The sequence below is a fragment of the Gastrolobium bilobum genome, unplaced genomic scaffold (genome assembly GCF_033153095.1).
Source record: "Gastrolobium bilobum isolate Gb01-03AN ecotype WA unplaced genomic scaffold, APGP_CSIRO_Gbil_v1 utg913, whole genome shotgun sequence".
NCBI lineage: Eukaryota > Viridiplantae > Streptophyta > Magnoliopsida > Fabales > Fabaceae > Gastrolobium > Gastrolobium bilobum.
Window position 1 is genome coordinate 226,477 of NW_026900059.1, and position 27,167 is coordinate 253,643.

At 35.6% G+C, this 27,167-nt stretch overlaps 1 protein-coding gene across 1 annotated transcript; it reads right to left on the reverse strand.

The window, feature by feature from the left end:
• Positions 1-1,936: 1,936 nt before the first annotated feature.
• LOC133295091 (disease resistance-like protein DSC1) lies at positions 1,937-22,165 on the reverse strand. Its single transcript, XM_061493887.1, has 6 exons — positions 21,681-22,165; positions 15,226-16,318; positions 14,803-15,102; positions 12,604-14,673; positions 12,055-12,234; positions 1,937-2,194 (listed from the first exon to the last, which is right to left on the reverse strand). The coding sequence occupies exons 1-6, from the start codon at positions 22,163-22,165 to the stop codon at positions 1,937-1,939; spliced, it is 4,386 nt and encodes a 1,461-aa protein (XP_061349871.1).
• Positions 22,166-27,167: the final 5,002 nt, after the last annotated feature.

Genomic DNA, 27,167 nt, shown 5'->3' on the forward strand with positions numbered 1-27,167 from the left:
GCCATTTCTTCTGGAGTCGAACCTAAATCATTCAAAGAAGCTGTCACAGATGAACGATGGCGTTTAGCAATGCGAAAGGAAATTGATGCACTTGAGCAAAACAAAACATGGGAGCTTACTTCTTTGCCACCTGGTAAACGTGCAATCCCTTGTAAGTGGGTCTACCGCATCAAATACAATTCAGATGGTACTGTGGAGCGATTCAAAGCACGGCTGGTAATAATCAAATACCTGGCGAAGATTACTTTGACACATATGCTCCTGTAGCAAAGATGGTTAGTGTGAGGACACTTCTGGCAGTAGCAGTTGCCAAGAAGTGGAAATTATACCAGTTAGATGTTACAAACGCCTTCTTACACGGAGATCTTAAAGAGGAAGTTTATATGCGAGTTCCTCAAGGCTTCCAGCATCACAAACCCCATCAAGTATGCCGCTTATATAAATCACTCTATGGATTGCGACAGTCCCCCAGAAATTGGTTTGCTAAGTTGCGGTCATCTCTTGAGTCCTACGGTTTTACTCAATCTAAGGCTGATTATACTCTATTCACCTTACACAAGAATGGTCACTTCATCGCTCTTCTCATCTATGTTGATGATATTATCTTAACTGGGGATGATGCAACCACATGCAATGCTGTCAAAACTTTCCTCTACTCATGCTTCCATATCAAAGATTTGGGGATTTTAAAATATTTTCTTGGAATAGAAATGGCTCACAGTTCTTCTGGTCTCTTTCTAAGCCAACGAAAATATGCTCTCGACATATTGGAAGATGCTGGCCTCCTTGCATGCAAACCTTGTGACTTTCCTCTTGAAACAAATCATAAACTTGCTATTACAGAAAGTCCCACTTTCTCGGATCCAGCACGGTACAGAAGGCTCATAGGACGTCTAGTTTATCTGACTATTACCAGACCCGAGTTAAGCTACTCCGTCCATGTTTTATCGCAATTCATGCAGAATCCCACCGAAGCTCAATATGAAGCTGTCTTACGTATTTTGTGATACATAAAAGCTAACCCCGGTCAAGGATTACTGCTTCAATCAGAAAATGACCTTCTTCTTCGAGCTTATTCTGATTCCGATTGGGCTAGCTGTCCACTTACCAGGCGATCAGTCACAGGCTATTTTATTATGTTAGGCACTTCCCCTATCTCTTGGAAAACAAAGAAACAGCCTACAGTGTCACGCTCCTCTGCAGAGGCTGAATATCGCGCAATGGCAGCAACCACAGCTGAGTTATTATGGATCAAATCGTTCTTAAACTCTCTTGATGTTCCCCATTCACAGCCAATGCTTTTACATTGTGATAACCAATCTGCTATGCAAATAGCTGCTAATCCAGTGTTCCATGAACGCACCAAGCATATAGAAATCGATTGTCATTTTGTGCGAGATCATGTTTTACGAAATACAATCGCTACTTCTTATGTTCGTTCCGATCAGCAGATTGCAGACATTTTTACCAAAGCCTTTGGCATGAAGCAATTCGGTTTTCTTCGCAGCAAGTTGGGCATTTCTTCATTACATGCTCCAACTTGAGGGGGAGTGTTAGGATAAGATCACCTTTGATCTTATTCTTCAACTAATGAAGACCAAGTCTTTAGGAAGAGTTTGTTAATATCTTGTATCTGTATAGTTTGGTTAAGATAGTTTGTTTGTTCTCCATATAGTATTGTTACGATAGTATTAGTATTGTTACGATAGTTTGTTATCGTTTGTTTCAGTTTGTTGTCATTTGTATATATAATTGGCTATCTGCCACAAAGCAATACAACACTTATCATTCAATCCTTTCATACTTTTCTATATTGTAGGAGTCGGTTGCGAAATTCTACTTGCTGCAACTGGAGCATTCTTGAACAATCACGGATGGCGGCACCTTCATGAATTTGCTTGAGAAAACAACTGGCCCCCAATGAAGTTTCCAGATTTCAAAACATTGCTGCAAAAGTCAAAACTTCGGCCCCACAACTTTTGAGCTTGTCGACACAACTTTCTGTGCTATCACAGAGAGCATATGATCCATGCAGAGATGGGAGTGTCATTAGATGCCTATCAATAAGATGATCAAGGGACACCAATTCATACGAGTCATATAATGGGCTTCCACAATCCCACATGGACTTTGCTTTTGCTTCTTCTTCTTTCTCATCTACTTTTCCCTTCAATGTTATAACACTCTTCAATCTCTACCAATAACACCTATTTCAAGGTGAAAGTATGAGTAACATATACATCATGCCACAAGCATTAAGCAACAATTATCATTTCTACAATGATACAAAGAAACTTACCTTATACTCAACCAATTGAGAACCAAGGTCAAGTTCTATTGCTTGATCTAGTTCTAGCTCTTACTTCACTAGTCCAATTGGTTCCACTCTATAACCAATAAACACAATGACTATCCAATAACCATAAGCAATATACAATTGGTGGAAACTTAGATTCATAGTAGGTTACCTCAAATTAATCCCATTAAGCCCTCTTAACAGTATTGGGACGATCTTGTATGGGAAAATATCACTTTTCTCGAAAATAGGACAATATCCAGATATCGATATCCGGATATTGATATTTTGCCTTAGTATGCAGAATTAGTAACCAACACGAAATGGAGTCCATTTTACATCAAAATACAACCAATTACCACTCTCTCAACACCCTAGCATGCATTTCTACACACGGGTTCATACTCCAACTCATAAATTATGAAATCCCTAATATTCCATAACCTAAATCATGCCATTTGTCATGAAATACCAAAGGGAAGTTGTGGCATTTACCTTGGGGCTTCAACCAACAAGATTGCAAGAACAACCCAAGTCTTTATCCAAGAAAACTTCTCCCTCAAGCTCCAACCGAATTTTGTAGCCCCTAAATAGTGGGTTTTTCTCTTTCAATCTCTTAACTCGAACTAGTTTCTATGGTGGAGTGATGGGAGATGAAGAATGACAAGTGTTTTCTCTTGTTTCTTGAAGCTAGGATGAAGCTCAATGGAGAAGGGGAGAAGAAGCACTCCTTCGGCTTGGAAATGGAGCAATCCGCAAGAGGGAAGAGAGAATGAGGGGGAGAGAGTGTGTTTAAATCATATAATGTGAGTTCAAACATCCATGTGGGTAAAGACTTATCTAACCCGCTCACTTATCTCTCTTTCAAACTTGTCCTATTGGCTTATAATATTTTTGGCTCTTTGACCATTTTGGGACTTTTTTCGTTTATATTTTCGAATTTGGTATCTGGATGGGAGAAATTACCAGTTAGGGTCTTTAAGTGCCGCAGGGGGACCCAGCGACTCTAAATGACGCCCACAGTCCCCTGCGGCACTCATGTGATGTGTTTTTTTTTCGATCATAGTGCCGCCCCCACCCCCCATCGGCACTAATTCTTTTTATTTTTTTTTGGTTATGAAAGTGACGCCCAACCCCCCAATGGCACTCATTTAAAATTAAGCATGTTTTAATTTCATGAGCATGCGGTCATATCAGCAGTGCATGAACTGCAATAACACAGTGGTCTGTGCAAGGGCAAAGGAACACTGCAGCTCCGGCTATTCTTCAACTAATTACAACCAGGAAGAGAGAGAGAGATCTAAAATACTAGCATAGCAAGTGTTGAAGATCAAAAAAAGAACAAAGGAGAAGACAAAGACCTAATGAGTGGGGAAAAATTCTCTGCTATATATATACATAAAAAGAAATGAACCATTCTTCAGCATGCTAAGCATTTTGCTTCAGATTTGTCACATGAACTTTACTCAATTTGTGATTGGAACGTATCACATTGAAGCTCCAATCTCCAAGAGACCAATCAAATCTAGAAAATTGATAGGCTCTCTACATGCTTATTCCTTTCATCTTTAATGAAATCACCCTGACTTAAACAGGTGATATTGTCCCTAGCGACTGCTCCACCACCCTCAGATGGAAAATTATCCTCTTGTATAGAGTTCACCCCATGGTTTTCTGGGGTTCTTGATGATAACCCATTATCAGTGATAATGATGAGTGTCAAAGGATTCCATGGTTGTAAAGCAGAACTGAACTATGAATAAATGACCGCATGCTCATGAGTGCCGTTGGGGGGGGGGGTTGGGCGTCACTTAAGTAACCAAAAAAAAACTAAAAAATTTAGTGCCGATGGGGGGTGGGGGCGACATTGTGTCCGGAAAAAAAAATATGAGTGCCGCAGGGGACTGTGGGCGTCATTTAGAGTCGCTGGGTCCCCCCTGCGGCACTTAAAGACCCCAACCGGTAATTTCTCTCATCCAGATACCAAATTGGTAAATTTAAAAGGGAAAAGTCCCCAACTGGTCAAAGAGCCAATATTTTTGTAGTCATATTCCCTAATTTATTTTGAAGTTCCAGGTAATTTTATTCCAAAACTTTCACTATTCATACTTTTTCCCCAAAAGTATTTTAATTCATTTAATTAGATTAGTCTAATCTAATTAATTCTCATTAATTATGATTAAACCCTTAATCACTTTGTAATTCCATAATTTACAAGTTAAGGTCATTATATTCACTTATATTTTAAGACATGGCTGAATGGTAATCTAAGGGTTCCCCAAATGTTTACATGGTTCAAATGGCTAACCAATTAGTCTACTCACATCAACATAGCTAAGTCATTACTATCATTTAAACAATATTCAAACACATTCTCACATGATTTTCCCTAGGATGGCCGAAATAGACATATACGGAGTTTGTGGAATTTTCTTGCTTTCAATGTCAATAATTACCTCCGTTTGACATTCCATCACTCCATACATATTAACCATCATCAAAACAAAATTAATAAACTTTCCACATGCATTTTCCATCATATGACCGAAATGGGGACTTAAGTCATTCACTACATGTTCATGCTTTCCATAACCAACCATTTAATCCATTATACACTACACTACCTAGGGCATATTAACCATCATCAAGACAACCTAAAACACAATTCCAACATGGATCTTTACATTATAGCCGAAATGGACATGGTAGGTTTATACAATTTATATGCTTTCTTGACTTCTATATGGTTCAATCAACTCCACAAATATGAATGGACATATCCCTTCATCAAAACATACAACCATTCATGATTTTCCAACATCAAAATTCCAACAAAGTATTCATGAAAACCTAAGTTCAAATCCAAGGATTCAATCGTTTAATTTGTAGTTTTTTTACCTTAGATAAGTTTTACACCACCAAATGATAATCTTCAAGCTTCAAATCAATCAAAACAACATCATTTTTGCTCCTTGATGAACAATAGCCGAGTTAGGAAAATGGAGAAAACTCATGAACCAAAGCTTCCTAAGGAGAATGGAGACTATGGTTTCACTCCTAAGACACTAAGCGCAAACTTTCATGACAAGTGTTTAGTTGGGTAGAAAATGAAGAGAAAAGCTTGGCCTTCCTTCAATGGGGGGTTCGGGTTTGGCAGCGCTTGGGAGGGAAGAGGAGAAGTGAAAATGAAGGGCGTATTTGACTGTGTTCTGATTTTTTTTGTTTTTAAAATTATTTTGTAAAATGGTTATAGAAATAGTTGTTTTCTATAATTTTTTTTTGAAAGTTAAAAACCAAAACAGAAAACAAAAATATCGCAGACATGTTCTCTAAATTTGATTTTAAAAACAAAAAAACAGTTATAGTTTTCAAAATATTTTTTACAAAACAAGTCTTACCAAACGAGTTTTTTAGTTTTTTTGTTCTGAAAACTAAAAAACTGTTTTGCAAAACAGAAATCAAATAGAGCCGAAATTTTTGCCAACTCCTAAGTCACTTTTAAAGTCCTAAAAGTTGACTTTAACCAACAAGTTTCAAAATTTTGCTAATTAGTCCCTAGGTTTTATTTTTTTTAAAACCTTAATTTCTAAACATAATTTAACCTTTATGACATCATTTTCATATTATTAAATTTTCCAAATAATCATATTACAGTTATAAATAATTTGTTGATTGTCCATATCCGTTATGACTGTTGGAGACGTTATGGCTGTTGGAGATATTATGATCGTTGAAGAATAATGTCAGTTATTATAACTTTTATGTTTCTCGAGCCTATAAATAAGACATTATTGTAGTATGACACAAGTTAATAAGAATACTTTTTCCTATCTCTCTTATCTTTTCTAGTCCTTATTAATTTTACAACAAGTTATGAGCACCATTGTCTTTCCAATCTAAGAGACCACTGCACAATACTATAATTTTTTGTTTTTGTTATTCTGATTTTTTTTTCTTCTTAAACGCTTGAAAACTCAGTTTTTCTTTTACACCCCATAATATTTGGCTTCATTGTGAATACTTCAAACTTTAGACATCCTACAGATAGCTGAATTTATTTTTCTTCATATTATCAAACTATATTCTTATTTTGGTAACACTGATGAGTAAAGGATATTCTAACTACCAAAAATTCTTATTACTAACTTACTACCAATCACATCATCATTGGATCAAAGAGAGAATGTTAAAACAAATTTGAAGAGAGAGAAAATGTTAATCTAACGGTGATCAGATAGGTGGTAAGTTGGTAGTGAAAAATTTTGATAGCGAGAATATCCCTCCTCAAACACAACACTGATACCTTCAAACTTTTGCAAAATCTATTTTGAGTTGGTGAAATTTTTAACTTTTACGATCAAACATTTTGAGGGGTAGGACACACATGTAGGAACCCAGATTGGGTGGTGTCCTTTTCGTGTAGCTTGTGTGTTGGAGCATGGCTCTAATGGCGGAATCAACCATAGGGTCAATTGGGACTCTAATGTGCCAAAGGCACTCATGGGGAATGACATTCAGACCCAGATTTCATCACCGCCGACGCTCTGCTGGTTCCTCCTCCATGTCCGTCAATCACCTCCATCGCTTCTTGTTGGAGCACCATCCAAAAGAAAGAAAAAGAAAGGCGTCGTCAGGAAGCATAGATGGAAACTTGGAATACCAACCCACTACACAATGACATCTTCATCATTTGCGATATTCAACCACAAGTTAAAAAGAGTTGGTGAGCAACCCGCGCATAATCAGGTGTGGAAATTTCAATTTATTGCTTTGATTATTACCCTTATTAACCCCAGTAGTCTTGCATCTAACATATTTCCTTAATTGGAAAAATTATTTACATCAAGATTAAGGAAGTTTGTTTGCATCTCTTGTTTTTATTGATTGTTACAGTGTCCAAATGTGTGGTTAATTTTATGAAGGTCTTGTATGTAGGGAGCATGCTACTTAAAATATCTTGGGTTCTTGAATATCTACCTAGTTTTCAGGCTTTGATTTGTATATATAAGTTTCTTCGTATTTGACTGGTGTTCTTAATTGAGTGTTCTAATGGTTTGATGATGCTGGGTCCTTTTAAACATTATATGGTTGGTCAGGGTTTACATGCTAGTTGAAATGTTTATTATTGAGTTTTACCCTATCAGTTTGCTTTACTGAGACTACGGTGAGTTAGGTGCTTAAAATCATGTACGATAATGAATGTCTTACATTAGGTGAGAGAGGTGTGCATAATTTAATTCATTAAAAGAAAATAAAATATTAACTTCTGTAAATATGTAATAATTTAAAGCAAAACTTAAGCAATATGCATGAAAGATGCTGATTATTGATGTTAGTCAGCTTTATATTCCACTATAAAGTGTTATTAAACCTGACCCGGCATTGACTCGGTCAGAGTACTGGGTCACTGGTCGGACCGGTTGACCCGGATATATATAAATATATAAAAATATGAACATATAAATTCAATTATATTTTCCATAGTTAAAATAAATTAAGCAATGTTCATTAAATAAACTCAAAAACAAGAAGCATAAATAAATAAAAATGAATGCTATTACTATGTCAATTTAAATTGCAACTCAGAATCTCCATAAACATACCTCTCGATGACATTGAATTCATATTTTTCAAATTCAACTACATTAAAATGACATATATCACATTCTCTTAATTTATTATTCCGCAAATTGCTTCAGTATTAGAAGCTAAAATTTGAGGTCATTGTAAAAGAATATACTAGCAAATAAAATTACAAAAAATTTTAAAATGAGTTCTACATTTTTTTTGACAAGATGAAACAATTTTGATTTTTTTTTTTGTTTTTTATTTTTAAATACATGACTTGACCGGGTCACCGGATTTGGCCAGTTTTATCCAGATTTTGACCGAATTTGATTGGATCAATGCGTAATCGGTCTAATGCTTAATCCGAATCAATCCGATAACCAATTCACCGATTTCGAGTCAACCCGACCCGATCAGGCCGGATTTTACAACTACTATGTTCAGCATGTCAAAGATGTTCACCAAAACATGCTATATAGTATAATTGCACCTGGATGCTTTACAAATTACACATTAACTCGTGTGCTCCGTACTGGCAATTCAGTCTCTTTTTAGCACTTTATTTCGGAAGTTGTATTACTGTTTTACCATTATCTTTCTGAAAGTTATTTTTTTTGTGAGACGTGTATGACTATTAGCATGTTATTTCAAATGATATATTATGTTTTGGTATGTTTCGTGAAACGTGCCTATTATATTGCAATGTTAAACGGAAGTTTTGAATAAGTATGTTTGTTACCGTTCGTGAAACGTGCCCATTAGTATGTTTCATTTTTTTTGGAAAATTTGAATTAGTCCACGGAAGTTTTGCCGTCACCGTTTGTTTATTATTATTTTTATTCAATATACTGTTTGTTAGACTTTTTCATGTGTACACTACAATCATTAGTGTATGCTATTTTATTTTCGTTATATGTAGCGCATAAATGATTTTTTTTTATTTGCAATTTAATCAGTTATGCAATTCATTAAATTATCTCTAACTTGAATCATTATGAATAATCATTCAATATATAATTATTATAGTTTTTTCTCTCTATATCTAAATGACTGATAATAATTATAATTTTAGACCCGTTGTTCAAAAGCATTGCCTGAAGCAAATGCCAAACATATGAAAGACTCTAGCTATTTTGAAGGCTATAAGCACATTAATGATATAATCCCTAAAGAGATGATAGAAAATCTAACATTGGGTCAAATCACGAAATATGCTAATGAAATATGGCAAATTAAATAAAGGGCAAGTGTTATGATATGAGATTAATCCCAAACATATGAAAGCATTGCCTGAAGCAAATGTCAAACATATGAAAGACTCTAGCTATTTTGAGGGCTATGAGCACATTAATGATATAATCCCTAAATAGATGATAGAAAATCTAACATTGGGTCAAATCACGAAAGAAGCCAAACGAAAGTGGCTAATGAAATATGGAAAATTAAATAAAGGGCAAGTGTTATGATCTGAGATTAATCCCACTGTTGAGGCTAACGATATCTTTATTCGTTATTGCTCCTGAAGTAGCAAAAATCCGAATTATTTTATCAATTACCTATATACAAAATGATTTTCATGCCTCCATATGTGATCACACATATTGATATACTATTATTACTACAAATATTGCAGGTAAGAAATGTGTATAAAAGAAAAAAAAATTACCTGTTTTGCTTCCAATATATATATTAGCATGATTGAAAAACATGTCTTGGTAAATCAAAATGATATTGATTATAATAACTATATTATTTGGCATGACCAGATGGACCATCCCGAATCAAATATGATGCAAAATATTATTGAAAATTCATATGATCATGCATTGAAGAACCAGAAGATTCTTCGATTTATTAAAAATTTATTGAATTTTCTTGTGCTGCTAGTTCTCAAGAGAAATTATCACCAATTATAAGTTGAGATTCAATCTCTTGCATTTTTAAAATGCATATAGGGTGAAATATATGGGCCCATTCACCCATCATGTGGACCTTTCAAATATTATGAATTTAATAGATGTATCTACAAAATGGCCACATGTATATCCATTATTAACTCACATCTTGATATTTGTGAGGATGTTTGCTCAAATAATAATATTAAGAGCATAATAAAGACAATTAATTTTTATAATGCTGGTGAATTTATATTAAATGTCTCCAATTGATTACTAGAACATTGTTTATGAGAACAAAGCTCCCTATTTTGCATGGGTATATATTATATTTTATACTGCAGTACTTGTATGCATCATGCCAATAAGTTATAATCTCCTCATTACATCATTGGCTTATGGTCAGGAGCCAAATAATATTTTTGATGTGCAATTTATATTTTAATTACTCCACCACAACGCACAAAGATGAATCCCAAATATAGTTGAGAATATATGTTGGATATGAATTTCCTTATATAATATCTTGAAACAATGACTGGAGATTTAGTGGATTATTATTACAAGTCTTTCCAACATGAGGGGGAGAGAATAAACAGTTGGAAAATTTATTATTATCTTATATAGATCCTCGCACAAAGTAAATATGAGAAAAGATATTATATATCGACTGCCAAATGATTTCACTGACCAATAAGTCTAATATTCCAACTGTAAATGCTCCAATTCGTATTGTACATAGAAAAATGATCGGTTCCAAGGATAAAAATCCTCAAAGGGAGGAGGAGCAAATGATTAAGATGGTCATAATATGGAGACATTAAGACATAACTTTGATCAAACCTCAAGGGAGGTTCAGGTACCTGAAAATAATGAAAATGAAGAGATCTCTATTAGTTATGTCATTATAAGAAAAAGTTGGAACCGTAAAGATATAGTTGTCGACAATATTTTTGCATAAAATGAAATGATGAAATAAGACGAGGATCTTAAAGATAAATTTGTTGATAATGAGTGGCCAAATCATAAAGACGCAATTCAATTTCAAAGGTTTTTGGATCTATAATCCAAACATATGAAGGTGTAAAGCCAGTGAGGTACAAATGTGCACAAATTATAATGAGAGAATAAAGTGGTGAGATATAAAACACGACTTGTAGTACAATGATTTTCACTAAAGGCTGGCATTTATTATAAAATATATTCTCTTGTGGTGGATGCAATCACCTTCAGATATCTTATTAATCAGTATATGAAAAATTGGTGTGCGTCTAATAGATGTTATTATAGCCCATTTTTGTGGCTTATTCAATCGACAGTAAAATATGAAAATCCTATAAGGATCTAAATTGTTGAAGCATATAAAAATTTTCGGGAAATTCGTCGAATGAAGCTTCAAATATAATTAATGGATTAAAGCAATAAAGGCTTTTAAACCTCATATGTTCCCCCTTATTCTCACATTTTATCTTTATTTGTAAATTTGTTAGTAGGAATTATTTCTTTTTGATATACAGATACTAGAATAATGCAGGATCCACACAAAGCTATATTCCAAACAGGATATTTATTCACAAATGAAAGCACGACTATGGGATAAATAGCAATTCATGAAGAAAGTCAAGAATATGTTTGATCAAGATTTATTTACCAAGGCGTTATCTACTTCAAGTTTTGAGAAGCTCGTTTACAAGATCGGGATGCGTAAACTCAGAGATAGTAAATAAAGTTATCATCAGGGGGAGTGAAATACGTGTTGCACTCTTTTTTCCTTCACCATGGTTTTGTCCCATTGGATTTTCCTAGTAAGAATACTTTCCCCTATCTCTCTTATCTCTTCTCTTCTAGTTCTTATTAATTTTACAACAATTATGACATTATAATGGAGTTTAGGCCGACTTTTGCATAATTGTAATTTGATCCCTAAATTTTATCATAATTGCACTTTGCCCCTATACTTTCTCATAATTATATTTTGATCCTAAATGACTTGTTTAATATAAATTGGATTCTCATTCATAACTATCATATAATTCTCTTGAAATGTATGCTTAACTCCATGGTTAATTCATAAGTGTGGGTTATTATACAAATATTTTCCCCTATTTGATTTAAACAATCCATAAAATTCAGGGTTAAGATAACTAGTAAATTAGAAATAAATGAATACCAGCTCTGACTTGTCTGAAAATCTTGCCTGACTTCAGAGATCTTCCATTGCATGTCAGAGTTTCAGGCTTCGGCTGAAATGACAAATCTTAATATTTGATGCATGTGAAAGGTATAAGGATGCACAGCCTGTAAAGCTAGAAGCACTGCATCAGCCTGTACCCCGTACATAGCAAATGTTGGTGATTCAATCAAGGTATATCCATCAGCACTGAATTGGTGTAATAATCGCCCAGCATGCAAAAGAGTAGCATTTTCAGTCTCCCAGTCTTGAAGCCGAAATTGTTCACATGATAACCAATTTACCTGAGGGTAGCAATCAATATTGGCAACAAATTATAAGGATATGGTTCTCTTATGAATGTGAAAAGATTCTAATGTAGATAGCTATTATTATGTGAAATTATTATTTTAGTTGAAGGACTAATTTCTTATGTAATAGGAAGCATCATAATTAAGGGATATAATTTTTTTTTTGGAGAGATAGAGGGAGAAGTGTTTGGTACCTATCAAGCAGTAAGAGAAAGGTTGTTCCTTGATGCTCTTCGTTCCTTGGTCAAGCAATTGGATTTGGATAGTCCGAATTCAAATGAAACTGCCACATTATTGTTTCTGATTTCGTTAACTATTTTATCACTTGGTGGTAATTTTTATTGTGCCAGATAGACATGTGACATTCCATAGCTCAATATGTGAAGCAACATTGAATCCAACAAATATGGAATCATATGATGACGTTAACAGTGTCCAATTGGTAACTCTTGTTTCTGGGTCAATAAGTTCAATCTTTGATACTTTTTCATATATCAAATTTCCAGAAATTTTCTTCACTTCGTATGAATTTCCAAAAAAAGTCAGCTTTTTCGCCTGAGCAAACTCAACTGTCTCCAGAGATGGGCAATTATCGGCAACCAAAAATTGAAGTGATAATGGAAGCTTTGGTAGAGACCTAAGCCTCTTGCACTCACGTAGTGAAATATGTTTCAGCCATGAAAGATGCTCGATGCTTGCAGGCAAGCTCTCAACATTGCAACGATATATTGACAAACATACAATCGATGATAAGATGTTGATATTGTCTGTGAGTTTACCTAAATAACAATAGTCATCCAGAAGCATTTGTGCTAAACACCGTAGAGCAGCACGATGGTGGTGGTCATCATAAATGTTAAAACCAACACAGACTACATCTCCATAACGAAAACGGTCGTGTTTCATTATAAGTTGAGAAACATTGGCAGGATAAACTGATGAAAAGGATATCCCACTTTGTCCACTGCGATACCCAGGAATTCTCTGTCTCTCTGATCCTGATAGAGGAAGATCATACTGCCGTGAAAACTGATACTTACTTTCAATTCCAGAGGTTTCAGACTCAATGTAAGGTCTCTTATCTTCTCTGTTACCTTCTTGTTCATTTGAGCTTCGCATGATGACATCTGCAGCATACAATGGTCGAACTCCACACTGTTTCACGACAAGTCCTGAACTTTGAGGCAGAACAAAAAATTCAAAGGAGACCTGCTGAGGATTTTCATCGCTTGTTCCCTCTACAACTTTTAATTTGTCATACCAAAGCCATACCTGATCCGATTCAGCGTTATTGCAAGAAGAATTTATCATGCAAGTTCCAACATATTTGTCGTCAAAATAGTATCTACACCCTGCTTCAAACCGAATATGATGATTTTTCTCCCCGTTTGAGTGCATTGGTCCTAGAACAAGGTAGAAAGCAAAGCCCATGTCACTGCAACAATGATACCACCGTGCAAAAAGTTTTACAGTTGAGGAGTCTGTTATTTTATGTATGAACCAGTTTGGCACTTCACTTCCCGGTAGAATAATATAAACCGGAAGGGAAACATATATAAAATCTTCAGGGTCATCAGTTTGAAAATAAGGATCACAAATTTTTTCAATCTTTGATGACAGGTAGGCTGCGAGCTTAATTCTAATTAGTGCCTCTTCCATAACAGTCTTGCGTGCAATCTGGTCCAACTTTATGCAATTGTAAAACTCGAACCTCCCCAAATATTTACGATGACGAATAGACATTTTTTCTTCTTCTTGAATCTGTCTGAGCAACGATCTCTTCTTCAGCCTATCAAAAGAATCTTGCACCAGTGTGATCCCTAAATTTGATACTGTTTCTAGGGAAACACAATTACTTGCATTCAAGTCCTGTAAAAAGAATGGAAGCTCTGGCAAGGAACGAAGCCTCCTGCAATTGCTTACATTGAGAGCTCTCAACTGAGAAAGATTTTTTATGCTATCAGGCAAGTTCTCAATGTTGCTTCCTCTCAATGAAAGTTTATTTAATGTTGATAAGAGGCCAAGGTTGCCAGGGAGTTTTGATAACTTTGAACAATTATCCAGGAAGAGTTTTGTGATTGACAATGACGTGTCAAATGTTGGAGGTAAATTTTTAATTGCTGTTGCATTTAAGATCAGGTATTTCAATTTCTCTGAAGACACTGAAAATTTTTCAAGTCTCGAGCACCCACTGAGATTAAGCCATTGAAGAGATCTAGATTGCTTCTCACTTTGAATGTAGCGAAGTTGTTTACAGCCTCTCAGATTTAGTTGAAACAGACTATCAAGTGACAAAATGGATGAAGGAACTTTCATCAAACTTGAACAACCATCGAGATGTACTTCTTCAAGTTTTGAAGACAGAGATAAATCTGGGAGCTCAATCAGATGCTTGCAATCACTAAGGTATAATGACTTCAAATTCGAAAGATCCTGAGGAATAAGAAAGCTAAACTTATTTGACAAGTTGTGGATTTTTAATCATTCATATATATATATATTAAGTCAAAAAGTTTCGGCTATAAAAAAAAAAAAAAAAATCAAAAAAGTTTCGATAAATACCTGCTTTCCGTCCCAAAGTTTTTCAATGAGGCTATGTCTTAGATCAAGTTCAACAAGCTTCTCTGCACAAAACGATGGTGGCAAGGATTTCAATGGAAAATAGTCCCATCGGAGATAAGTTATTTTATCAGGCATACATTCAAGACCTCTGGAAATATACACTTTGCTTCTCTTATCCCAAGGGGGCATATAAAACTTCAGAAGCCTTAGCTTGTACATTCCGAGAAAAGTTTTAGGGTTTATTGTCACATCTTTGATTTGAGACATGTCCAACACTATGCTTTCAATAGAGTCAGTACCCTGGCAAACAAAAAGTAACAAACAAATTCAGAACGTAATAACATTATAATGGGCAGATCATTGTACTAAGGTGTTCCACATAGTTAGAAATAGAAATGTGAACCAAGGCAATTTGATCCCTACCATGTTATAATTGAGGACATCAAAAATTTCTTTAGGATCCCACAATCGACTTCGTTTTCCAGGCTCATTCATAAATTTTTCACGGACGATTTGCCAACCCATTTCTTGTATCAAATCATGCATCAGTACCTTGTTGTCCTTAGAAACATTTATAAGAGATTTATCTTGAAGGCATCTAATCCCAACATCTGTAGAAAAGCCACAGCCATCTAATAGACTTGTTATATGGCCTCTTGTCTCTCCTTTGAAACAACATGCAATATCTAAAAATATATTCTGCTCTTCGGGGTCTAACCCTTCATAACTCAATCGTAGCACATCATAAATTTCTGCTAGGGGGATTTTCTTGAGTTTATCCAACACATTTTCCCATTCTCTTGGTTGTTTGGAATGAAGTGATGAACCCAGAACTTTTAGAGCTAACGGAATGCCCTTAGCATAATTTACAACCCGTTCTGACAAGTGTGTATATTCCAACGTTGGATGGTCTTGTTGAAAGGCATTCAGGCTAAAAAGCTTTAACGCTTCATGAAAATTCAACTCCATCATGTGGTATACTCCATCAACTCCTCGGTTAAACACATCTTTGTTTCTAGTCGTCACTATGATTCTACTACCAGGTCCAAACCAATCTTTCTCTCCAACAAGATATTTTATTTGTTTTGAATCACTCACGTCATCAAGAATGATGAGGAGCTTTTTACGTTGGAGCCTTTCTATAACGAAAGTGGACGTCATACTAGGAGTGGTAATACACAAATTTGGGTCCCCTAACACCCCCCTCAGAAGTTTACTCCGTAAATCATTTTCTCTATGATTTTTCCATTCTTCTCTCACGTCGGCAACAAAGTAGCATCCCTCATATTGAGAAGAGAGTTTTGCATATAGAGCTTCTGCAACGGTTGTCTTACCTATACCACCCATGCCCCAAATTCCAATAATTCGTACGCCAGAGGACCCTTTGCATAACAATAATTCCACATGTGCAACATGTGCAGTAACTCCAACGAGCCCATTTGGAACATGTGAGCTCATACGATTCAATTTTTGTAATACATCTCCAACAACCATTTCAACCAGTTCAGACTCCAACCTAGATGAAACAGAGAGAATTGTCAAATTAATAGACAGTTGACAAACAGCTAAACCTTATTTTCTTTGTAATTTGTATCATGAATTTTTTTATTTTTTGTATAATGTATCATGATATTTTAACTCAGTGCTACATATTTCCGTATTTAGCCTTTCTGTATCTGTATTGCTTTGAAAACAATTTTTTATTTTATTTCAAGGGTTTGCTTTTTCCAAAGTTACTTTAGATAACTTTATCTGATGTTCATCAAAACGACGAGGGCAGAAATCATGGTGTTTTTGTAATTTTAATTTATTTCAGGGTTATAATAGTCTTTATCATTCTAATTTTTAAATTTTTCAACCCCAAAACGACGTCGTTTCGATGAACATTAAACAAAGTTATCTAAAGTACCATTAGATACTTTTTTCCCCTTATTTTAATGGTAATCTTTTAAAAAAATAGTTCACAACATATATAATTCTGATATAAACATGATAACAGAGCATCTATGAAGTGTCAAAATAAACTTATACTGCAAGCCTCTGGTGATAATACCCCCTGCACAAATTCCACACTACGTGGACTTCTTGAAAATTTTAATTAATATATAAAAAATGAAGACTTGATTAGCCTTGTTGGGTTTTAAACTTTATTTAGAATAAATGAAAATAGAAAATGAAGAGTTTGTGGTGAAGGGGTGTGTCCCTTACGAATTTGTTAGTGGAGATTAATGAGTTTAATGTTTTTAAGAAGTTGTCATTATTATGCTTTGATTTCCTAAGTTGGTCAATAGTATTCATAATCATTTGCTATTGTTTATAAATAGCTCATTGTAACTCTTGTAAAGTGGCTTGGTAGAATCAGTAATATAATAGAGGTATATTCAGAGAATTGTGTGTGTATCTTGTGTGTGAGAAAAACACCATTAGAGGACCTGTGAATTACAAATTGGTATCAGAGCTATGGAGAGTGTGACCACTTCCAGTATACCATTGCCCCGCCTGACAAAAGCAAATTATGTGAATTGGAGCATTCAGATGAAGGCGTTGCTCGGATCCCAAGATACTTGGGATGTTATTCATGACGGGTTTGCTGAACCTGCAACTACCGCAGGATACTCAGCAGCTCAAACCAAGGTGTTGAAAGAGACGCGTGCGAAGGACAAGGCGGCCTTATACATGTTATTCCGAGCTGTAGATGAGTCCGGATTTGAGAAGATAGCAAGTGCAACAACGTCAAAGGAAGCGTGGGACATCTTGGAGAATGTCTATAAAGGAGCTGACCGAGTTAAGCAGGTCCGACTTCAGACTCTACGTGGCGAGTTGGAAGGAATGAAGATGAAAGATTCAGAGGGTGTATCCGAGTTCATCAGCCGAGTTCAAGCCGTGGTGAATCAGTTAAAGCAGAATGGTGAGGAATTATCTGAGACTAGAGTTGTTGAAAAGATTCTGAGGTCGCTGACAGACGACTTCGAAAACGTGGTATGTGCAATTGAGGAGTCTAAGGACTTGGCTACGCTCTCTGTTGAAGAGCTAGCGGGTTCTCTTGAGGCGCATGAACAACGCAAGAAAAAGAAGAAGGAAGAGACACTGGAGCAAGCACTCCAGTCAAAAGCAAATATCAAGGAAGAGAAGGCGTTGTATTCTCAGAACGTCCGAGGTAGAGGTCGTGGCCAAGCTGGACGTGGAAATTGCCGAGGTGGTCGTGGCCGAGGTCATGAGGTGAGAAATGAAGAAAGAACTGAGCCGAGTCAGCAAAACTGGAGAGGTAGAGGACGTGGCCGAGGTGGAAGAGGCCGGTGGTCGAATCAAAATAATGTAGAATGTCATAAGTGTGGGAAGTATGGTCACTACGCAAGAGATTACAACTCGGACAGGTGCTACAACTGTGGCCGAGTTGGGCATTTCGCGAAGGATTGCCGAGATGAAAGGAGAGTTGACGGGACGTCAAACTTTGCTGCAGAAGGAGAGATAAGAGATGAAGGAGTTTTGATGTTGGAACATGGTGAAACGAGTTCGAAGAGTGAGACAGAGTGGTACTTAGATACTGGTGCCAGTAATCACATGTGTGGTTACAAACATCTGTTCAAGGAGTTGAAAACGGTGGAAGCCGGACATGTCTCTTTTGGAGACGCGTCCAAAATTGATGTAAAAGGCCGAGGTACGATCTGTTTCTTGCAAAAGGATGGACGAGTTGGTACAATTCGGGACGTGTATTACGTGCCTGAGCTCAAATGCAATATTTTGTGCATTGGACAGTTGATGGAAAAGGGCTACTCGGTTCTAATGACAGACCGAGTTCTACTATTGAAAGACAAACAAGGGCGTCTGATAGCCCGAGTTCAGATGGATAAAAACATAATGTACAAGTTGAGTTTGAGGAGCATGGAGGTCGGCTGTCTGCAAGCCGAGGTAGAAGATAAGATGGATTTGTGGCATCGACGGTTTGGACACCTTCATTACGGTGGTCTGACTGAGATGATGAAGAAAAACATGGTAGTGGGACTACCAAAGATTAACTCTGAAGGAAAATTTGGTGAGGACTGCGTATTGGGAAAACATGCGAGGAGCCCGTTCCAAAGGATGGCGAGATACCGAGCTAGGCAGCCTCTGGATTTGATACATACCGATCTGTGTGGACCCATTACTCCGGGGTCCTTCAGTGGTAAGAAGTATTTTGTAACTTTTATTGATGATTTCAGTCGAAAGACTTGGGTGTATTTTTTGAAGGAAAAATCTGAGGTGCTAGAGGCATTTAGGAGTTTTAAAGTAATGATAGAGAATGGTACTGGGAGGTACATCAAATCGGTCCGTTCAGACCGAGGTGGGGAGTACGTGTCAACAGCTTTCAAGAAGTATTGTGAAGAACATAGGATAAGGCGGTTCCTGACCGCACCATACTCGCCCCAGCAAAATGGAGTAGCTGAGAGGAAGAACCGGACTATCCTGGATATGGTCCGATCTATGTTGAAGACGAAGAACATGCCGAAAGAGTTTTGGGGAGAGGCCGTACAACGTGCAGTGTATGTGCAGAACCGATGTCCGCACTCAAATGTGAATGATAAAACTCCACAAGAAGCATGGAGCGGTCTAAAGCCATCAATGGCTCATTTCAAGATTTTTGGTAGTATTGCATATGCACACATACCAGATCAGTTGAGAACGAAACTTGAAGATAAGAGTAAGAAATTTGTATTCATTGGTTATGATGAGAAGACAAAGGGGTACAAGTTGTTGGATCCCGTCAATAAAAAGGTGTTGATAAGCCGAGATGTGAAGGTGAATGACGAAGATGCTTGGGACTGGGGTTGTCCATCTGGGGGTGAATGTTGAACCCGGGAAAATGACAATTGAGGTTGGACAACCTTCGTCCCATATCCCAGCTAATCATGAAATCTCTGATGATGAAGAGCAGAGACAACTGAGAATGAGGAGCCTGCAAGACTTGTATGACTCAACTAACGAAGCACACTTGGTATGTTTGTTGGCAGATTCTGAAGAAGTGAGTTTTGAAGAAGCAATCCGAGATGAGAAATGGCAATCAGCCATGGAGGAGGAGATTAAAGCAATAGAAAAGAACAAGACATGAGAGTTAGCCGAGCTGCCTAAAGGAAGTCGGCCCATTGGGGTGAAATGGGTGTACAAGAAGAAAATGAACGCTAAGGGGGAGATCGAAAGATACAAAGCCTGACTAGTGGCGAAAGGGTATAGGCAGAAGGTCGGCATTGACTATGACGAGGTGTTCGCACCCGTAGCAAGAATGGAGACAATCAGGCTGTTGATCTCTCAAGCAGCCCAATTCGGATGGCCGATCTATCAGATGGATGTGAAGTCGGCATTCTTAAATGGAGTACTCGAAGAGGAGGTGTATCTGGAACAACCTCCGAGATTCATGAAAGCCGGACAAGAAAGAAAAGTGTTGAGACTGAAGAAAGCTTTGTATGGATTGAAGCAGGCCCCAAGAGCCTGGAACACAAGAATTGACAATTACTTCAAGAAGGATGGACTTGAACAATGTCCGTATGAATATGCACTATATGTGAAGAAGAGAGGAGGTAAAATTCTACTTGTTGCTCTATATGTTGATGATCTGATTTTCTTGGGTAATGATGAAGGGATAATTCAAGATATTAAGAAGAAAATGACGAAGGAGTTCGAGATGACGGATCTCGGTCTGATGAGATACTTTCTTGGTCTGGATGTCAGACAAGACAAATCTGAGATCTTCGTCTCTCAGGAAGCCTATGCAAAAGGAATTTTAGAGAAGTTTAAAATGAGTGATTGCAACCCGGTTTCAACCCCCATGGAACCCGGCGTTAAACTTTCAAGATATGATGGAGGAGAAAAGGTAGATCTGAGTGTTTATCGTAGTCTAGTTGGAAGTCTGAGGTACTTGACATGTACGAGACCGGATCTATGTCTGAGTGTTGGAATAATAAGCCGATTTATGGAAGAGCCGAGCTATACTCACTGGAAGGCGGCTAAGAGAATTATGAGATATGTGAAGGGAACAATCTCACAAGGACTTCATTACTCGAAGTCGGACAAATACAAACTGACGGGTTATTCAGACAGTGATTGGTGCGGAGATGTTGATGATAGGAAGAGCACGGCTGGATATGTGTTCTTCATGGGAAACACGACGTTTACTTGGGTGTCGAAGAAGGAACCCATTGTGACCCTGTCTACATGTGAAGCCGAGTATGTTGCGGCATCTTGGTGTGTTTGCCATGCAATATGGCTGAGGAATTTACTAAGCAAGCTGGAGCAAGAGCAAGTCGGCCCAACCGAGATTCGAGTTGACAACAGATCAGCGATCGAGTTAGCAAAGAACCCGGTCAACCATGAGAGAAGTAAGCATATTGATGTCAGGTTTCATTTCATCCGAGATCAAGTCAGAGAAGGAAAGGTGGAGCTCACTCATGTTGCAAGCCGAGATCAAGTTGGAGATATTTTCACAAAGCCCCTGCCGACATTGTTGTTTGAGAATTGCAAGAAGAAGATGAGAATGAAGGACGGTAGAGATATTAAAGTTTAAGGGAGAGTTTTGTTGGGTTTTAAACTTTATTTAGAATAAATGAAAATAGAAAATGAAGAGTTTGTGGTGAAGGGGTGTGTCCCTTAGGAATTTGTTAGTGGATATTAATGAGTTTAATGTTTTTAAGAAGTTGTCATTATTATGCTTTGATTTCCTAAGTTTGTCATTAATATTCATAATCATTTGCTATTGTTTATAAATATCTCATTGTAACTCTTGTAAAGTGGCTTGGTAGAATCAGTAATATAATAGAGGTATATTCAGAGAATTGTGTGTGTATCTTGTATGTGAGAAAAACACCATTAGAGGACCTGTGAATTACAAGTGTGTGTGTATTATTCACCTAATATTTGAGGAATCCCATCCTGCTGAGTTGGCTGCTTCACGCAGGGCAGTTCTCCACTTCTGTACCTTGATTAGATTGTTACTAAAATCTTTCTCATGTTTTGTAAATGCAACTTCATAAGTTCCCCTCTGGTGTCTTACATCTGATGGATCGATGCGATAAAAAACAGGTATTACAACAAGTCCTTTTTTCTCCTTGCATTCAATGATTCTCTCGAGTTCATCCAAACACCATGTAGAATAAGCATAATTCTCTGAGAAAATTGTTATGGAAATCTTTGAGCTTTCTATTGCTGAAAAAAGTGTTGGTGATAGTTCATCCCCTCTCTCAATTTCCTCATCATCAATGAAAGTAGCGATTTTACGTCGACACAAGGCAGTATAGAGATGGCATGTAAAAGTGCAACGAGTATCTTCCCCTCTAAAGCTGAGAAAAACATCACGCTTTGGTTGAGAAGCACCAAAAGATGAGGAAGAAGCCATCTGAACACCAACAAGCAAACAAGTCCAGTTATGTTTTGACTTAAATTATAAGTCAATCAACATGAGTAAAGAACCAATTGAATACAAATATATTTTTTTAATATATCCCCACACACAAGAGTTTTGAAAAGTGGTGATAAGAATTGAATTCATAATCACTTGGTCAATTTAAAGAATGTAAACACTTAACTATTAGGTGAATGTCATATTGATGATTTTATATTTTTTTAACAATGTGTGATTAATATATCTCCCACAAACTAAATTTGTAACTGATGTGAAACAAAGTTAACCAGAACTAGATGATACTGTTTGAGTTTACCAACCAACTTCTATATTATAAATCAAGAAGAATAGAACAAAAACAAAATATAAAGAAAATAAAAGATTCGAAATCACAATATTGGTGGTTATGTTGCTGTTACATATTTTTAAATTTAGAATTTAGAATTTAATTTTAGAGTATTACATTTTGATTTAGAATTTAATATAATTTAGAGCAGATATTTTGAATTTAATTTAGAGTATACGTTTTGATTTAGGATTTAATACAATTTCGAACCGATAGGATTTGTATATTTTGAATTTAGAATTTAATGTAATAGGAGTTTATTGTGTTTTGTATTTAACATGGTATTAGAGCTTCAGTGACCACGACTACGAGGTCACGGATTCGATCCTCACTGCCCCCACTTTCAGGTGGAATTAAGAAAAACAACAACAAAAAATGGGTTTGCGCAACACAAAGCAAACCAACAATGGACTTGTGTCATATCTACGCTTCAAGTCCAAATGACTCTTACATGATGGAGTGTGTAAGAGTCTTAGAGATATAAAATAATCAATTTAGCCTCACCCAATACTTTAAAGTTTTAGGTTGAATTGACGCTTAACACACAATCTCCTTATTTGTGGGATGGTTGCTTTTCCTGTTACCGAATATCAGTAAAAGCTCTTCTTGTCTTGGTCAAGTTCAAGATAGAGAAAGTGGTTAATGGTGATTCATTTTATTTCAAGTCAATGCTGGACCAGAAAATATTACTTATGTCCTCTGCCCCCAAAAAAATTTTTAAAGAAAATTTTAGATGCATTAAAAAACAAAAAATATAAACAAGAAAAAAAAACTTAAACTTAACTTAAAAAATTATTCCCAATACCATTTTTTTTTAATCAAGCTGATTTGTTGTATGACATCATAAAATATCCACTAAAATATATGGCATTTCATTTCATCCCACCGTATTTCATTCATTTCCATTCCACCCCTCATTATATATCCAAGCAACATCATGCTTTAATACTATGCTTAAAAAAAAATTAAGGGTTTTATGTCCGCACTTGTGGACAGAGGCGCGCAAGTAGCTCTGCCTTTCACATGTATTTGAACTTCAAATACATGTTGTTTGGCTTGCATCACCCAAAGGCCAAAACGTGCATATACTCTGGTTTTGCCCTTTCATAATAATCTGGATGTGCAGCAAATAAATTTCTTAGAGGGATGCAATGCAAAGAAAGGTGGAGAAATAAAACACAAGTTTATAATAATGCGCTTGTGTTTTTGTAGTGTGTCAAGAATACATAATGCTTTACTAAGGCTAAAAAGAAAATAAAAGATTAAAACAATGGGGCTTTTTTATTTATTTATTTTGTAAGCTTTTGTATTTTAATAATAATGCTCTTTCCAACTGATATTCATATCATATAACAGTTGTAAAGAAGTCAAATTTTACAGGACGGATTTCTTAATATCAATTGTGGTTTCTTTTTGAGTAAATTTCCAAATTTTTATTTAAGAAATTTCAGTGTGAACACATTAATTTCTATTAATACTATAATTACCTTAGTCTCCAAAAATCATAAATGTCAAAACATATTATCTATTAGTTATTACGCATCAGGTACATTAGTTTTTTAGAATGATAAATATATGGAAAAAACATTTCTCCGGCAACTTGAGATAAGCTTATCTCCGGCCATCCTAAAACTACGTCATTTTGTTTATTTAATTTTTTATATTAATTAATTCACCTTTGAATGGTTATGATTTCTTTTTTCTCTCTCTTCCTTTATTACCATTGATCCATCTTTGTACAGTTCTGATTTGTTAACCGGAGATAAAATTATCTCTGGCAGCTTGAGAAACGATAAACCCTAAATATATTCTACATATGTAATTCTTTAAAATCAAGATGACATTTTTTTCTCAAGAAATATTTATAATTTATATTCTTTTTTTAATTGACTTCCAAATTTTACTCCTATTTTTTTTTTCATTTGCTAAAATAGTTAGGAAGTGGAAAACTGAATTTCTTAGTGTAAAACCCCAAAAAAAAGATAAAAATAAATAATAATATAAATCACATACCAAAAAAATAATAATAATAATATAAATCAGTCACAAAATTATTATAAACAACACTCCAAAAATATATAATTCAATCACCAAATTATTATTAACAAGGCTTTAATGTTTCTACGATTAATGTAGATAAGTTATCTACATTCACTCTCAAAATAACGTTGTTTTGGGTTGAAAAATTAAAAAATTATAATGAGAAAGATTATTGTAACCTAAAATAAATTATAATTATAAAAATACCTTGATTTTCGCCCAAAAACGACGTCGTTTTGGGTCCAATGTAGATAACTTATCTACATTGATTGCAGAAAAAATGAACCCTATAAACAACACTCCAAAATATATAATTCAATCACAAATTTATTGTAAACAACATTCCAAAAACATATAAATCAATCATAAATTATTATAAACTATGGTCCAAAAATATAAATATCAATCATAAACTACACTCTAAAAATATATAAATCAATCATAAATGATCGTAAACAAAATTTCAAGACACTCGACTCACATAGGAATGTTTCTTTATTGCCATATTAATTTTGCTATTTATATCGTAATATTTTTCCTATAAATAAAGGTTTGATGAACTATTAGCCATTGCTTAAAAATTAAGAGAAATCAACGAGTGAATTGTCTTGAAAAATTGATTACGCATATATATGTATGTTATCATATGAGACGATATCAGTAATAGCGCAGAGTCATATTTTGGTGTGTGTGTGTGGATTGGACTTTTATGTATTTCAGTTACAAGATTAAATAGTGGGATGTGATCCCTGATTAGTCTAATTTTCAGCTATTATGTTGTCCATAAGATTCTATTCGAAATGTTACACGTTATCATATTCGGATAGTTATTTGATCATTAGTTGTGGTCACAAGGTTATCGAGCATGGATTCTGTATAGGTAGGGAACTACGCAGTTTATAATAATTTGAAAAAGGGAAGGTTATGTTTATAACTTTTTTTATTTACAACTCTTGCAACCTCAAATATGTATTTTAGGGAGTACAAATACTTGAGAGTGTACTCCTCGGAGTATATAGTTAAGGTTGTAAGAGTTGTAAACAAAAAAAAGTTGTAAACATAAATACCCCTTTGAAAAATAAGTTTTGCATGACAATTTATTTGTACTTTAGGGAGTACAAATACTTGAGAGTGTCCTCCTCCTTATCCCTAACTGTATCGTCCCATACCAGCACAGTCTCTGGAATCCCTCTCTTTCGAGTGTTAATTCGATTCGTTCATGTACCCTCGCAGCTGCAAGATTTGGCATGAGCCACTCATTGTCCATGCCTCTTTTTGCATCGGGATCACTCTCTGCCCTTGCTAGCCCTTGGAATGTTATATGCCCACCAGCTTCCGCCTGGTTCGTCTTCGAACCACACCGTACTGAGAGAGAGACCCTGCTTTGATACCACTTGTAATGCTCGAAAACTTGCAAGGATCAGTGATTGTCCCTACAAACTAATACGAGACTTTTCAGCGTGCTTTGTCCTTACTCACACACTTTCTAGGAAGGAGATTACCTATCCCAGAATTACTCCAAGTCAAGCACGCTTAACTATGGATCCCGAAAAGTAGATGCATCTTGTTAGTATAGATAGTGCCAATTAATTCTTATAAGTTATCCCCAACTATACCATCCCATACCAGCACAATCTCTGGAATCTCTCGCTTTCGGGTGTTGACGATTCATGTATGTACCCCTGCAGTTGCAAGATTTGGCATGAGCCGCTCATTATCCGTGCCTCTTTTTGCACCGACAATTACTTCCTACCTTTGCCAACCCTTGGAATGTTCGAAAAAGTGTGAGAAAAGAAAATGTTGAAACACTTGTTAGAATTCAAATCATACTTTGCAACTATTATTAATTATTTGGAAGTACGAAGAAGCTATAAGAGGCTGCTATCTACCATCTAATAGAAGAACACGACAATTGGCTATGAAGAAAGTAGAAGGTTGTATGAAGATTTGAAGTTATTAGAGCATTCTTGAAAGAAATGGAAAATGAATTGGTCAAAGAAAAAACAAATTGAAAAAGAAGACAATTTTGAAAAGCAAGTTAGATTGGTAGAAAGTTGTAGAAGTTGAATATTATAATATATTGTTAGAAAGAAAAGGAACTTGTGGCGGTAAAGAAAAGGAAGACAAATTCAAGATGAATTGGATAGTTTGCCAATATTATATTATAATTTTAGAGAAGACAAGTCGGTTAGTTGAAGTCTATATATATAGGTGTATGTATTGTATGTGTGAGTGGTATTAGAGAAGAGTGGAATTGAACGAAAAGAAAAGAAAGTGCGCAGCACTTGAGAGGAAAAATAGAAAGAGAGAGTTCTATTAGTGTGTGAGAAAAAGAGTACTGAGATACTGTTAGAGAGAAGAAAAGAGAGTTTGAAAAAGAGTTATCTTTAAGAGAAAAATTAGTCAGTGTTATAACACTTGTGTTTTGTTTGTTATTATTAAAAGTTCATCTTTTTCTCATATTTATTTTATCCTATTTTTAACAAGTGGTATCAGAGTATACCATTAAATTTTCAACAATTTATATAAGAGGAATTGAAATTCTCAACAACACAACACTTGTGAGATGAAACACTTGTAAGAAAAATAAAAGAGGGATTTGTGAGAAAT

What these genes read in the sequence shown, in the direction of transcription:
- LOC133295091 (XM_061493887.1), bottom strand. Translation starts at nt 22,165, where the DNA reads ATGGCTTCTTCCTCATCTTTTGGTGCTTCTCAACCAAAGCGTGATGTT. An exon ending in ATGTCCTCAATTATAACATG is followed by an intron (nt 15,103 to 15,225) that starts GTAGGGATCAAA and finishes TTTGTTTGCCAG; the next exon opens with GGTACTGACTCTATTGAAAG. An exon ending in TGCTTCTAGCTTTACAGGCT is followed by an intron (nt 2,195 to 12,054) that starts GTGCATCCTTAT and finishes TGTTATTGGTAG; the next exon opens with AGATTGAAGAGTGTTATAAC.